At 41.3% G+C, this 16,419-nt stretch overlaps 1 protein-coding gene across 2 annotated transcripts in view; it reads left to right on the forward strand.

Annotated features, from left to right (window-relative positions):
- The first annotated feature begins 614 nt into the window (after positions 1–614).
- Positions 615–16,419, forward strand: part of STX7 (syntaxin 7) — a 41,933-nt gene continuing 26,128 nt past the window's right edge. For both annotated transcript variants that reach the window (XM_019420567.2, XM_019420569.2), the window contains exons 1-2: positions 615–741; positions 7,673–7,807. In XM_019420567.2, coding sequence (XP_019276112.1) covers positions 7,723–7,807 — 85 coding nt within the window. In that variant the 5' untranslated portion in view covers positions 615–741; positions 7,673–7,722. The remainder of the gene's footprint in view (positions 742–7,672; positions 7,808–16,419) is intronic.

The following is a 16,419-nucleotide window of genomic DNA, read 5'->3' on the forward strand; positions in this document are numbered from 1 at the left end:
CATCTTCTAATTAATTTGCCGAATATGTCTTTCACCAAAAGCAATCAATGCTTTTACCTAACAATTACATTACGTTTGAATATTTATCATCAGAACATTCTCTGCTCTTTTCAAACCCCGTTAAAACTACTCTCTATCCTTCAGAAATTCTTAGAATGGCCTGTACATGCTATGAAAACTTGTCTACTAAGTGGGCACACGGAGGTGACTCTTCACTTATTCTGTCATTGTTCCTGCCAGGATTGCATATTTGCGTTAGCATTTTTTAATGGATCTGTGAAAACGTTCTACTTGCAGACTAAGGACAAGATGGGCAGGACCTGATGGGGCGGGCTCAAGACCCGAGTGTAGGGAGGCCGCCATCACCCGATAAAGACGGCTGCTTCATTCCCTCACCTTGTTTATTGCAGGTTGGCTAAGGCGTTAGCCTTCCATAATTCAAGGCCTCAAAAAAAAAAAAAAAACCCACAAAAAAACACAAAAAACAACCTCCCTTTCAATTTTCTTAGTACCCCCATTCCCAGCTTAGAGACCCAGGGGGCGTAGCAGAACAACTGTCACTCAATCCCGCTGGCCAACGGGAAGGGAGCGAGGCCCTCCTCCTTCCTAGCGCTGTACTGTGGGCATGCGCACTGGGCGTCCCAGCGCCACCGCCCATCAGCTGAGAATCTAGCTGGGGGCTCTGGGGCCGGTGGGTGCCTGGGGCCGGCGGAGGAGGAGGAGAAAGCCGAGGAGGTTGGGGTAAGAGGAACCTGGGGAGGGGGGTGGTCCCTGGCCCGGAGCCCCAGAGGCGCGAACTCCCGGCGGCTGCCGCGCCTCCTTGTTTGTGAGCGTGGTCAGGTGGCCGCCGCCCTGCGCTTTGCGGCTGTGGTCGGGAGGCGGAAGGCGGGCGCTGCCCCAGCCCCGGAGCGCCACCGCTGCTCACGCCCCCGGTCAAGCGGGTCCCGCCGGCCTTGCCGGCTCCGCGAGCCCTGCGCCCGCAGCGCCGCATCCCCGCCGCCTCCCCGGCCGCGCTGGCTCCCGCGCACCCTCGGGCGGGGCCGGCGCCGGGGCCCGCTGGGGCGGAGCTCCGGAATCCTGCTTCTGCCTGGAGCGAGCAGGACTTCGAGTGACCTCTTCCTCTTTGCAACTTACAGAGTTAGAAGACACAGTTTAAAGTTCTCTTCCCGAATACAGAGGAACTGAAAATAGATGCTGCAGTAAAGGAACCATATGCATTTATTCGGGGGCAGCTTGTAGTTGGTTTTGTTTGGCCTGAAGACGAGCTAACTTTCTTTGATCTTCCCCGTACGCGTCATTAATTGGTTTACGTGAAGACCTTTAAAAACACGTAAAATATTTCAAGGTCCTCCCCGGAACCCCGGCTTCTTGTTTTTTAGGTCGTTACTTTGTAAAAATTCAGACACAGAGGAAAAAATAACATTACCTTTCTGGTCAAATGCTTTATTTGTTTGTTTTTCCTCTCAAGTTTCTTGTATTTGTTTGGCTCTTCTATACATATTTTGTTTAATTCAGATAATTGTATTTTAGCTGTAACTGTATATAATTTAAAACTCGAACAGAATCTGGAAGAAAATGATTATGAAGTGGTGTGCTGTTGAGTAATGTTGCAGGTGGACGTTTCTTCTGGGGGCAGCCTCAGCCTCACGCGGGCAGAGACTTCTAGCAGGTGTTCAGCAGTGTCTTGTGATGTGGACGCCCTCTGCTTTTCAGGCCGCCTTGAGAAGTTCGTCTCAGACTGTGACTAATTAAGAATTATGCTCTAGTTTCAAACTTTCTGTAGAAGTTAATATAATACCATTGTAACCCATTAATGATTGCATCATTTTTCTTAAGCTTTTTACTTGTGCTACTTCCGATAACGCAGTTGTATCTACTTTTGGTTTGTGCTGCTCCCGATAAAACAGTTATATATAGTTTTGGTTAGGATACCAAACTTTAGTTCAGTGCTGGGGGTGGAAAAATAAATTATATGAAACATCTGCAGGAAGTCTGAGTAAAGTTTGCCATGAATCCATTTAATTTGAAAGTTTAGTGTATGAGAAGGGTGAAAAGTAATCCTTGGTATTGTGAATGAAACCGAATAGTATAATAGTGCAACGGACAGAGATGCTGAGCTAAAGTATTGGGTTAATTTGGTTTAGATAGAGAATGCTCACGGCCATAGAGTGATCACCTTCATGTTCGTGGAACATCTATGCACCTGATACTGCAAATTCCACAAGGTGACAAGGTTGTCTTGTGCTTATATCCCCAAGGTAGGGACAGATAATAAACAACACACTAACTAGATCTTTTTTTTTTTTTTAAAGGTTTTTTAAAATTTTTTTTAATGTTTTTTTTTTTAATGTTTTTTTTTAACGTTTATTTTTGAGAGAGACAGAGAGAGACAGAGCATGAACGGGGGAGGGGCAGAGAGAGAGGGAGACACAGAATCGGAAGCAGGCTCCAGGCTCTGAGCCATCAGCCCAGAGCCTGACGCGGGGCTCGAACTCACGGACTGTGAGATCGTGACCCGAGCTGAAGTCCGACGCTTAACCGACTGAGCCACCCAGGCGCCCCTAATGTTTATTTATTTTTGAGACAGAGACAGAGCATGAATGGGGGAGGGTCAGAGAGAGAGGGAGACACAGAATCCGAAGCAGGCGCCAGGTTCTGAGCTGTCAGCACAGAGCCCGACGGGGGGGGGGGGGGGGGGGGGGGGGGGGGGGGGGGGGCGGGTGGCGAACCCACGGACAGCGAGTTCATGACCTGATGACCTGAGCCAAAGTCGGACGCTTAACCGACTGAGCCACCCAGGCGCCCCTAACTAGATCGTTTTAAATGACGATTAGCACCATAATAAAGGAAATTAGATAAACAGAAAGTGGCAAGAGTGGTGACTTCTCACTTCAGATCCGAATAGTCAGCAAAGACTTCTCTAGCATGCGATGAGACCTTGCTGGAGTAAAGGAGCCAGTCATGTGGAGATCACGGGAAGAGCCTTCTAGGGATAGAAAACGGCACTCCTCAAAGGCCCTAAGGCAGTAGTAAGCCTGTACATTTAGGATCTAAAAGAAGACACTGGAATTTAACATCTTAGAATTGGTATTATTTATCCTCAGACTAGGTATGTGTTCTTTTAGGAAATAGGTACATTTATTCATTCAGTCTACAGATATTTATTAAGCACCTCTTACATAACCAGGTAGCGAGACTAGAGTAGCTCACAAAAAATACACAGCCTTGCCCCTCTGGGAACGTATATTTTGGGCGCAAGGGGTGGAGGGAAGTCCAGTGTTTTATGCTCGTACTCCCACTTCAAAAAGTGAAACTATTTCTATAGCTCCGTTTGTGTTCGATTTACAGAGCATGAGATGTATGCTTAATGGGAATCTAGGATTCTGCAACGTGTCCGGTATTACCTGGGGGAAGTGTTTGACAATTACAATTTCACAATTCCCTTTGTTCTTTAATTTGTGCTCTCCAGAAAGTCTTGAGAATATCCTCATTATGAGTATTGCACTTTGATCCTCTCTTTCCTTCTTTCCCTTTATAGTGTTTATATGTTTTCATAGAAAAGTAATTGCTGAGATGTCTACATGATCACTATTCAATAGAACTTTATGCTGTGGTAGAATGTTCTATATTTCTATAGTGGCTGTTATAAACTACTAGCCTCACATGTTATACTTGAGGACTTGATAGAGCCGGTATAGATAATGAGTTATTGTTATTCTGAGCAATAAAACTGGGAATTCTGATTGTTCTTTCAAAAATATTCATCAACAGTGCTTTAGTGCTTGTTAACTCCAGCCAGGTGCTGGAGACTGAAGTAGACACCAGCTATCAGAATAACGTGGTTGATTCCAGGCCAAAATGCAATGATCATAAGCTTTTGATGTCAATTTATAGTTAGCTATAATTATAGTCCATCTATCTGTATATATGTTTTTGCAGTAAAGTCATTTGGCTCCTTTATTTCTCATGTTTTGTCATCAGAAAGACCAACCATTGTTGTCTCTTAGATATCACTATTGGCAGAATAAGAGAGAAAAGGACTGAGCTATTCATCTGTGTTACCTTGATCTACTCATATAGTCATCCCAGGTCTGTTTCTTCATCCTAAGAGTAGAGTCTGCAAAAAGGTTAATGGATTGGGCTCACCTGCCCTGAGTTTTTGTTACACAATGAAGCAATATGGTTTAGTGTTTTAAAAATATGGGCTGTAAGATGTAGTTTCAAATTTTAGCTCTTAGATTAAGCAGGTTACTTATTCTTGTTATGCCTCAATTTTTTCATGTGAAATATCAGAATTACAAGTGAACCTACCTCAGAGATTTGTTGTAAGAATCAACTGAGAAAATAAATGTAAAACAATGCTTTGGAAATACCAGTTAGCCATGGTTAATCTTGTTGAATTTTTGTGTATCTTTCTCTTCCATCATTTGCAAATTTCTTTTCATTCTTCACTCAACACAGAGCTGAGTTAACAGTCACTGTGCCCTTTCTCTAAAGAAATTCCAGCCAATCCAGCAGCAGCAACAGCAACAGCAACAGCTCTTTGGATGAATGGAGCCCAGTTATCTCACCTGTAGGAACTTTCACTAATTTAGTTGCTTGAATAAAGAGATGAGGAAAACTGGTAGTGTTTGTAAATAATTGGTTAATTCTCTGAAGAGGAAAAAGAGGGGCCTTGAAAAAAACACAGAGAAGGCTTAGGTTAGGCTTGCATGAGTTTTGAGGCTTAAGGGGAATGCTATAAATCTATGTATGTTTAGGAAGGAGCCTCCCGAAGAGAGTCAATGAGAAACATTTCCTCATTCATTATGTCTGTGTTGGCTGTGAGACAGTTTTTCTAGAGATCTAGTTGATAGAGGAAAAGGAAAAAGAAAGATGTCATTGAGCCAGGAGAGAATTGCTCCTATCTATGCAGTGAAGTATTATTTGGCAGTGAAAAGGAATGATGTATTGATCCATGCCAAAATATGGATGGACCTTGGCAACATGCTAAGAGAATGAAGCCAGTCACGAGAGAGCTCATTATATGATTCTATTCATAGGAAATGTACAGAATAGACAAACCTATGAAAACATAGATTAGTGGTTGCCTACAGCTGGAGAGGTTGCAGAGAAATGAAAAGTGACTGCTAGTAGGTGTGGGCTTTGTTTGAGGGTAATGAAATGTTCTAAAAGTGATGTGATGGCTACACAAGTTTATGCATGTTCTAAAAACACCAGTAGGCTTGGGACGCCTGGGTGGCTCAGTCAGTTGAGCATCCAACTTTGGCTCAGGTCATGATCTCACAGTTTGTGAGTTTGAGCCCAGCGTTGGGCTCTGTGCTGACAGCACAGAGTCTGGATTCTACTTCAGATTCTGTGTCTCCCTGTCTCTCTGCCCTCCCCTGCTTGTGCTCTCTCTCTCTCTCTCTCTCTCTCTCTCTCGAAAATAAGCATTAAAATTTTTTTTTCATAAAATAAAACACCAATAGAATTGCTTTTTTTTTTTAAATTTTAATTCCAGTGTAGTTAACATACAGTGTTATATTAGATTCAGGTGTATGGGATTGTACACTTTAAATGGGTGAATCCTGTGGTTTTGAATTCTATCTCAGGCTCTTACTGAAAAAAAAAAAAACAAAAAACAAAAAACCATGCAGAATTTAGAGATCTAATTGGTGGTTTGTGGGATGCTTGTGATAGTGTTGGTTTCATTGAATCCCCAGGTCCAGTCTTCTCCTCTCTCGGCCCCAGCTCTTTAGGTGGCTGCAGGCCTAAGTGCCAAGCTATCTGCCACCTGCCGAAGCAGTTCTACCACCTGAGTTGAGATTTGGGTCTCTCTGGATGACTTGGTGAGATCCGAAGGGCCGGAATAGATAAATAGGACCTGTGGATCAATGAAGGAGAATGAAGAGTACCTAAAAGCTCCAGGAATTCCAGGGTGGCCAGGCACGTTCCACGATGCACCACTTTCCGACATGGAGCCAGTACTGATCTACTTATCCCAAAAGTTCTACCCTTGCACTTCCTGCCGGCACCGACCCTAAGAACAAGACACACATTTCCTTGTGCCCTCTTCTCCCCTGCCAGAAATCTCCAGTGCTTTCTTATTGCGATATATTCAATCTAACCCTAGTTTCCAGCGCCCTCTTTCGTGACTTTAGTTTTGTGTGGTAGCTGTCATGGGTAGCTTTGGAACCAAAACCCTGGGGCTGAACCCCACGTCCAGCTGGTAGGTGGGTTCAATTACCTTTATCGTTACTTAATCTTTGTTAACCTCAGTTTGCTCATTGTTAAGACAAGGTTTATTTGCTACTATCTACTTTAAAGAGGAGATTTTGAAAATTAAATTAGACAATCTACGTGAAATGCTTTTCATTTCACAGATATGCAATACACGTTGGGTCATTCCTCTCTTTCTATGCTGTCTCCCACTTGTCCCCACCATGAATCATCTGATCCAGGGTTGACTGGCACCCACCCCTTTCTTTGAGAAATGACACACTGAGTTTGCCCTTTGCGTATGTTCTGTCTACCCATCCCAGGCTTCAGGTCTTTGCCTTAGTCACTCTCTGGATGCCCAGTATCCAGATCTTCTGCTTGTGTTTTGTTAATTCTTTCTAGATAGGAGCCATAGTGAAATTTCCTTTTCCCAGCCTCTCACTTTTGCCTGCACATGACCTTTTGCTGATTTACGTTGCTTTTGCTGTTTTACTTTATCCAGTCTTCTAAATGACACACTTGAATTAGGCAGATTCTTTATGTTTGTTGTTTTGTTCGCTTGCGACTCCCTAGTGCCCGTTTGATGCCAGGCATGTAGCTGACTCTCAGCAGAGAGCTGCCGGACAAATTGCCTGCCTGCAACTTTGCAGCCTGCAGCGTGCTCGGTGGAAAGATGGGCGTGGCGTTGAGTCTGTGCTGGACACAGTCCTGTATGCAGGGACACCCTTTCCATCCTTTTTTCCAAACCCCAAGAGGTGTGTGGTGTGTGGACTGAAGAAGAAAATTCCTTCTTGCCTCCTTCCTGTCGCGGTGCCCCAGCTTTGCTTCCTGTCCTGACGCCAGCCTCGGGAAGAGGAGAGCTGTTCTCTTTGCTCTGTTGGAAGGTGTGATGAGCATTTTATGGAACATTCCTTTTTTTTTTTTTTTTTTTCTCCTCACTTGTCAGCTGTGCCTCTCTCAAAGTGGACCTTTCCTATTAAAATTGGACACCCGCTAGTCATATATTCCTAAGCTCTTGCTGTGTGTGTTAAATTAGATATGGTGACATTTCTGGGGACACCCTGCAGTTTGTGTACCATTTAATAGATATGTAAATAGCTGTTCTGTGCCGGGAGTTGTTTTAAATGTTGGAGAAAGAAAGATAAATAGCATGTGGGCCCTGCTTTATAGTTGCTTGCAGTTCAGTTAAGGAGAAAATATATAAACAATTAAGAATATACACGTAAAAGGGATTTGGTTACTTTTACTTAAAAGTTTTCAAAGGGAATGTACAGTTTGAACCTTATTTTAATTGTTTAACATGACTGTGTCCTTTGAAAGCCAGTATTTTTGAAAGCCATGAGAATTTTTCTATTTGATGTGTCCCTTTGCTATATTTCAACCCTGTTAGGTTAATCAACCTCCCAGATTGATAATTTTGAAACTTAGGCCAATGCTTTAAAAATACAATTATGTGATTTCTGTTTTTTAGGTGACTGCTTAGGTGACATCTGATGAAATTAGTGAATAAGTAAATCAGCTATGTCTTACACTCCGGGTGTTGGTGGTGACCCTGCCCTACTGGCCCAGCGTATCTCTTCCAATATCCAGAAGATCACACAATGTTGTAAGTAGAAATTTAAGTTGACGTCACTGTTTTTAATTCTTAAAATTGGGTTCATAACAGGACAACTCCAGTGACTGAGAGCAGGAACAGATTTTAGAAGGTTAGAACTCTTAAAATGAAAAAAAGAAAAAAGAAAAAGGCCAGAACTCTTTAGAGTGAATACAAAAGACAATTATATTAGAAGAGATAACACTTAATTGCATTTTTCTGTAGAGTGCCAGGCACATAATACACTATTTCATTAATGAAATAAAACTTTAAAAGGATAGATATTTGGGGGACCTGGATGGCTCAGTTGGTTAAGTCTCCTTTTTTTTTTATGTTTATTTTTGAAAAGAGAGAGAGAGAGAGAGAGAGAATGAATGAATGAATGGGGGAGGGGCAGAGAGAAACAAAGACAGAATCCAAAGCAGGCTCCAGGCTCTGAGCTGTCAGCACAGAGCCTGACACAGGGCTCGAACCCACAAGCCATGAGATCGTGACCTGAGCTGAAGTTGGATGCCCAACTGATCGAGCCATCCAGGTACCCCCGTCCTACTCTTGATTGCAGCTTAGATCATAATCTCATGGTTTGTGGGATCAAGCCCCTTGTTGGGCTCTGTGCTGACAGTGCGGAGCCTGCTTGGAATTCTCTGTCTCTCTCTCCCTCTCAAAATAAATAAAAATAAACTTAAAAAAAAAAAAAGGATAGAGACTTACATTTGCTTTAAAACCATCTGGTTCTAGATGAGACTAAAGAGACTTGTTGACTAAATTCCCTAGGTTTGGAACTGGGGAGCCCTACAAAGAGTTTACGTTTACTTAAAACAGGGAAAGGGAAAGGGAATATACATAGTCTAAAGGACCGTGCCCTTAAGGAGCAGGGATTAACTAATGAGGGGACGTTTTAATCCATTGAGGCAGATCTAGAAGATAACTCAGGGTTCCCACAAACAACTGTGCTACACCTATCAAACACAATGCTACTAGACTAAGCCCATGTAGCATTTTATTGGAAATTATTACTCCTTGAAAGATCACTGTAGCAGATTTGAGCCTATAGTTTTTTTTTTTGTTTGTTTCACATTTGTTTCTGAATCATAGCTGATCACATGAGGACTATTCTAGTCACCTTGTAGTGGTCAGTATTCTGGCCCTTTGGGCATTAACTGAACTCTCCTTTGGAGTGTGTGAATACAGTGTTATTCTTTAGCTTAAAGTTTACTGCTCTCTTTACCAGAATGTGTTAACACACTGTGAAAATACAGAATGTTTTCAGATGACCAAACCATGTGTTCTTATCTAATCATTAACTTCCCAGAAGTTACTACTCTACCCAAGTGATTTCAGTGAAATGTCAGCATGTTTTGGAGGCCAAAGGATTAAAAGGATTAGATTATGGCACTAGAAAAGTGCTGTTTTGCACAGCGATATGATATAAAAGCCAAAGAAAATAAGAATTTTTCTCTTTGTTAGAAATAGTGCTGGTCTGCAGCACCTGGGTGGCTCATTCAGTTAAGCGTCCGACTTTTGATTTTGGCTCAGGTCATGATCTCGTGGCTGTGAGATCAAACCCATGTCGGGCTCTAAGCTAAGCATGGAGCCTGCTTGGGATTCTCTCTCTGTCTCTGTCTCTCTCTCTCTGTGCCCCTCCCCTCCTTTCTTTCTCTCTCGCTCAAAATAAATAAATAACGTTAGAAAAAAATATATATTGCTGGTTTGCCTCAGGCTAATGTGTGAAAATTAAGAGAGATTGTCATTTTAATTTACATGTGTGGAAAAGTCAGGACCTTTATGCAAGAAAGGAGGCCAGGAGGCCTTACTCCAGAGGACAGTGCAGGTCTTCTGTGCTGGGAAAGATAAATGCATTAGGAATTGTAGGAAGAGGAGGAAGAGTGACTGTAGGCTCTGAGATTATAGAGGCAGTAAGCACCTAGTGGTATGAAAGATACACGGATTGGAGATTATTTGTGAGCTTGAACTGGTAGGAGGTAAGAGTTCACTTAAATCAAGTCATGTTCCCGAGAAAGAGATCGATTGATCTGCTAGATGGGAAGTGATAAATTGAACAAGAGTTGCATACTCCTGGCATAATTGATAGCTAAGTATGTGACTGCACTGTGATTCAGGGTAGCTTTGGAGTGTGGGGGAGGGTGGTGGTGAGACCCACAACTCTGCCTTGTGGAGAGGGGCCAAGAAGCCTGGGACCGTTTGGCCGTGAGAAGCCACAGTCCCCACCTTCAGCTACTGAGGCACGGTCTTGTGTAAAATACAAGAAATGCATGCTGCGTGATCATGAAGGCCTTTGCAAAGGAACAAAGCAACAGTAGCCAGACGTCAGCTCTAGGAGGAATAGGGCTTTTGAATAATCCTGGTTATTCAGGGATGGAATGGCTACCCTCAGGAGGAGCGACCAGCACAGAGTGGTCAGATACTATTTCTCAGGTCTGGTGTTGAGAGGTTTAAACACTGGAGTAATGGTTCCAACTGAGTGACTTGTAATTATGATATTCTGCCTTCATTCAGCAAATAATTTATTGAGCACCTACTACTGGCCAGTCATTGTACCAGACCCTTGGGAATCCAGCAGTAAGCAAAGTCCACAAGGCCCTTTTCTCATGTGGGTCATAGTGTAAGAAAAAGCAGAGGGTTAAAAAAAACATTAATGAACAATATGGTTTCCTGTGATGAAAATGAGCATGCTGTGAGAGCAGGTGACTGTGGGGAAGCTGCCATAGCTGAGCTTGTCCTCTGAGGGAGTGAGAATGAGAAGGCGCTGGTAGTGAGAAGATACAGGACAAGAGCATTTAGATGGAGCCAGGGAGCTGGCAGTAAACTCCTGAAGCAGTCCACAGCTTGGGCTGTTCAGAAAATAGGAAAGAGAAGTCCAGTGTGGCTGGAACACAGCACCTGAGGCAGGAGTGGCTAGAGAGGAGATCAGAGAGGAGACTGAGCAGGCCACCCAGAGCCTCAGAGGCCGTCTGGGGAGTTTAGCTTTCATTCTAAGAAGGAAGACACACAGTCATATTGCTTTGGCTGCTGCCTCTTAGAAAATAGACTTTGGAGAATTGGGGGTGGGGACACGATGGCCATCTCTGGGTCTGATGAGGGAGGTGTTGGCTTGTACCAGGGTGGTGGCAGTGGGGACAGAGAACTGATGGATATTCTTTGGAGGCAGAGCCAGCAAGATTTGCTGCTGAGTGTGGGTGGATAAGAGTGAAAGAGGGTAGTCCAGGGTGACTGCATGGCTTTTGTGTTAAGCAACCAAGTGGATAGTGGTGAGTATATACTGAGGTGAGAAGGACTACAGTTCGGAAATGGGGAGAATTTTGTTTTGGCTACGTGAAGTTCGAGATGTCTTTTAAACATCTAAGGGGAGATGCCAGACATCTAGTTTAGATACATGAATTTGGAGATCAGAATGATATCGGAGTACAAATGGTATTTGAAACTGTAGGTCTAAAATAATCACAAAGGAGTAAGAGAAGAGAGCTGGAGCATTAAAAAATGTAGAAGCCTGGAAGGCAGGGAGAAAGTGTGAAGAATCAGAGTGACCAGTGAGGTAAGAAGAAAATCAGGATATGGTGGATTTCCAGAAATCAAAAAAAAAAAAAAAAAAAAAAAAAAGTTTCAAGACTGAGAGAGGCATCATCTGTGTCTAATGCTGCCAAGAGACTAAAAATTTTAGCACTGAATTTGATGAGGCAAACTGGTGACTTTGAAGAGAATGGTCCTCTTCGTGTTCTGAATGTAAATGAAAAAAAAAAAAAGAGGGAGAAGGACTGACCCTTTTTCAATTAAAGAGACTTCCTAGAATCCTACTCACCTCAGCTTGTGTTATTGATCAGAGTTTAGATACAGTCACATAGCTACACCTAGCTGCTAGGAAGCTGGATTACAGTGTGCTCACTACAATTAGGTCTTGTTCCATTTAAGAAGGGAAAAAACAGTATTTAGTGGGCAACTGGCAGATTCCACCATGGAAGTAGAAAGAGGGCCAAAGAAGTGGTTGCATTTTTCCACCACGAAAGAGAGAATCCAGTGAGAGTATAATTGCAAAAGAAAGGTCTCTGAAGGCGAGAGGGAGAGGGAAACAGATCGCCAGTGTTCAGTTTGCCTGTCGTCCACTGTACAAGTCCAGGCAGAGTGTGGGGTGGACGGTAAGTGTGGTGGGCAAAGAAGGGAGAGTTCCTGTCTTTGTGAGCTGTTCTTAAATGAAATAGGAGGCAGAGGTATCAGACGGGGTGGGATGGAAGGCTGTTGGACCTTTATGGAAAGAAGAGAAAGTGATGAGTTGTAGTTTTGACAGTTGAGAGGATTGACATACCACAGAGGCAACGAAGGGTTGTTGGGCAGGTTGAGTACTCATTTGAGACCTGGGGTCTTGAATTTAGCGAAAACAATCATCACTATGTATTGTTTCTAATTCTGAGATTCACTGTCTGAATGAAGGGAAATTTAGATTAGGTAGAGTTAGTTATTGGTAAAGATCTAACCTACCAGCCAGTGCACATCACCGATAAGGACTATGAAGAAATCACGTGGAAGTGAAAGGCAGAAGTGTGAAATTTCAGTTCATTTTTTTCCCATCTGGCAATGCTAATAATACCGTGATCAAATAAGATGGTACTTTGCACCACATTTAGGTGTTTCTCTTTACATCTGTGTCTTGTAAATTTGTGTCAGTACAAATTATCTACTTGTAAAAAAGAAATCTCTGGAGAATATACTGTAAGAAGGGTAATACCCTTGTCGTTGGAATATGTGCATCTGTTCAACCAGAGCTAAAGTCTTCATAAACACTTCAGTGGGGAAAGTTTATTTTCATATTAATTTTGATTAAGATCAGTGAAAAATTATAAAATATGAAGTTGTATAGTTGAGTTTATAACATAAAAAATAGCAGTCAAAAATTTTTGATTCTTGGAGGGATCTAAGAATAACATATATTAAGATTAGAATTTTTTTTAACTAGTGTATTCTGACAGGTCTCTTTGCAAAGAGTAGAATAGACGAAATACGATGTTTTTAAGCTTTTTTTTTTTTTTTTGCCTTAAGGTAGTTTTTGTTCAAAATAATCTGTAGTCTTATCAATTTGCTTGGCTAGTAAAATATTTAAACCATATTACCATAATTTAATTTATATTAAACAACATACATAAATATTGTAAATACTTAAATATAAAATATATTAGAAATAGATTACATTAAAATAACAATTTTTTGAGAATGAGTAATAGGTATAACAAACTAGAATTTTATTGGGGATTTGTCTGTGGAGTGTTTAAAATAAGAAAAAAAAAATCTTTTTGTCTTAATGAAACTATTTGAAAATCTTCCTGAATATGGAATTTTATTGATAGATCATATGTAAGACAACGGGTTTGGGGGGAAGGTAGAAGCAGTGAGGAAAGTTATTTGGATCCCAATGTGATCTTGATTAAGAAAATATTTTTATCCTATGAGAGAAGGTGTTCTGTTGACTCTGTCACAGAGTCAGCTAGGTATTTGTGCCCCAGCTGCTCCATCCTTTGCCTGTGGCATAGACAATGCTCCTTCGATGGCCCTACCATGACATCCAGTCTTTCTCAACCCAGCGCTCCAGGCAACCATTCCCAGTAGACTGGAGTTGGCATGTAAATAAACAGTTTGTTATCCCAGGTCTAGAAGATCATCGTGCCTCAAAGAAATGCTTAGATTTAACTCTCAGCTTTGGATTGAGACGTTGACAAGTAACATTTTTATTAGTAGTATCTGGAAATGAGGTATACACCCATGTACCCTTTATCACCTGTGTATTTTTTTTTTTTTTTTTTTGAAGCAAACTCCTACCAGCGATGCATAGTACAAGGATAAGCAAGCCTTTGTGGGTTGCAATGGCTGAGTCTCTTATATAAGGTAAACCAGAGTAGGATAGTTTCCCTGGGGTCATTAATCCTTGCACAAACAAACAATATAGACAAGTGTATTCAGAACACACAGAAATAACTCATGTTTTTGAAAGAAGCAGAATAAATATATTGAAAACCTTCACATAATTAAAGACTTTTTTTTATCTTTAAAAAATAGAACTATAATGCATAGAGTAGTGCACCAACTATTAGGGTATAGCTCCATGAATCATCTGTTACAATACCACACATGCAAGTACAACATTACCAGCCCCCTGAAGCCCTTCTCACGTGTCACCCACTCCATACTCTAAGAAGATAACTTCTAACATCACTGATTAATATTGCCAGTTTCTTCACTTTAATGGAGTCAAGTGTTATGTCTTATGTTGGACTTCTTTCTCCCATTCTGTTTAAGCAGTTAATCCATGGTATTACATGTAGCTATAGGTCATTTGTTTTCATTGTTATATAGCATTCCATATCCAAACAGACCATAGTCTATTCTTTCTACTGTTCATGGACATTTGGAGTGTCTGGATTTTTTATTTGTCTTTATTTTTTGCTATTATGAACAATGCTGAACATTCTTACGTGTTCTTTTGTCTCATGTGTGTACCTAAGAGTTGGGTTGCTGAGTTATAGGGTATGTATGTGTTTACCTATGGTAGTTACGTAAAGTAGTTGTACCAGGTAATACTCCCACCAGGTAGTGTATCAGAGTTCATTTTGCTCCAAATCCTTGCCAACATTTGACATTTACAGTCTTAACTTTTACCCATTCTAGCCGTAGTTCTGTCTCATTGTGATTTATATTGCAATTCCCTGATAAGAATCAGACTTTTCAGAATGTCACTGAGTTAGGAAAATGAAGGCGACAGTAGGAAAGGTTTCTAATTGAGTAAGCTCTATGTGAGTGCATGCACATTTCCTGAAATTGGATCCCAATGCCAGTGTGACCTTGAGTAAGCTCTTTCACTTTCCAGGACATGATTTTCTTGTATATATTTTCTGTGGGCTGGCTTATGGCCTCTCTTGACATTTAATAGGCTACAACTCTAACCAACGCTTTAAAGAATCTTGAAAGCTCTTCTAACATATGCAGGATTATTCTCTTTGTTATTAAGAGACACATTGCCATATCTGGATCCATAACACATACTTTTAAAATTCCATAGGGGCACCTGGGTGGCTCAGTCGGTTGAGCGTCCGTCTTCGGCTCAGGTCATGATCTCGCGGTCTGTGAGTTCAAGTCCCGCGTCGGGCTCTGTGCTGACAGCTCAGAGCCTGGAGCCTGCTTCGGATTCTGTGTCTCCCTCTCTCTCTGACCCTCCCCCACTCATGCTCTGTCTCTCTCTATCTCTCTCTCTCTCTCTCTCTCTGTGTCAAAAATTAATAAACATTAAAAAATTTAAAAAAAAATAAATAAAATTCCATAATTGAAATAGCCTTGCCAAGACTAGCTAGAGTTCCACTAAGACTTACATATTACTTGTAAGAATTAGAAGATGGGAGAGTTGTAGTCACAAGGGATTCTGGTATGAATCGTGTCTATATTAATTAAGGTATGAATTCAAAGAAATTGATAAATAGAATATATCGGCAGCTGACCATGAAACATAGCCATTGAAATAAAATTTTCACCAGCGGTAATGAGAATTCTGACATTTGAGTATTTTTAAAAAAGAATAATCTGAAAGAGAGTCTAAAAGTTAAGCCTGTGGAAAATGAACAAATTGGATCTATTGGTAACATAAAATATACCGAGTCGAATTTTATGAGTACAGGAGTTTTCTGCTAAAATATGCATAATATGTCATATGTACATGTGTGTTCATTCCAGAAGATTTGGGAAAGCAGAAACTTCTAGGGAGGTGTAAAATGTGTGACCTTAAACCCATGTTGTGAAGGTTAAGGGAAGATGACTGGAAATGTTTATGTTGAATCTTCATTGTTTCATTTTTTATCATTTATCTCCTATTGATTAGTTCTACACAGACTGTGTAGAGTTGCAAAAATATTATTGGTTTTCTTTGTGTTGTACTTAGCTCTCATTCTCTGTGGGTACTTTGCTTATTTATTAAAAAGAATCAGTGCTTGGCTCTTGTCCTCATAAGGTTCTTAGGATTTGAGATGACATATAAAGTCTGTATAAATGCGTGAGTCCTTTGGTTACTTTTGAGAGCGAACACAGCTATTTTGATTCGAGTCTAGTGAAAGAGGCACTTGTTTTTGCATCTAACACATGACTGCACAGAAGGAAAACTAGTATCATCAACTTCTCTTTTTTGGTGCCTGGGCACACTTGTCTTTACAAAAGACCTCAGTCCTGAGGAGTTAACAAATTTACTGGAACTGTGGATTTACCCAGGAATTGGGGATGTTCCTTTTTTTTTTCTTTTTTTTTTCTGGGGTGGTCTGTTGGTGGCTATTGGTGGATGGGAAGGTAGTTTATAGAGGAGGAGTTGAAACCTCATTCTCTCTCCCTCTCTCTCCTCCCTTTTCCCTCCCTCCGACCCTCTCCTAACTTGCTACTTGACATATCTACTTTTAACATCATACATCTGAAAATGTTTGGTTGGATTTTTTTTTTTTCCCCTTGAGGAGAAAAACTTTAGTAGCTTTGATTTCATTGTTGTAATTTTCTTCATGCCTAAGGTGTTGACACAGAATAGAGAACTAGGTGTGGAAATTAATGTCTTATCCAAGAGAACTTTCAGAGAGTGACAACTTTTCTTTTCT

This window comes from Panthera pardus, unplaced genomic scaffold (genome assembly GCF_024362965.1).
Source record: "Panthera pardus isolate Hobbes unplaced genomic scaffold, ASM2436296v1 HiC_scaffold_17, whole genome shotgun sequence".
NCBI classification, from domain to species: Eukaryota; Metazoa; Chordata; class Mammalia; order Carnivora; family Felidae; genus Panthera; species Panthera pardus.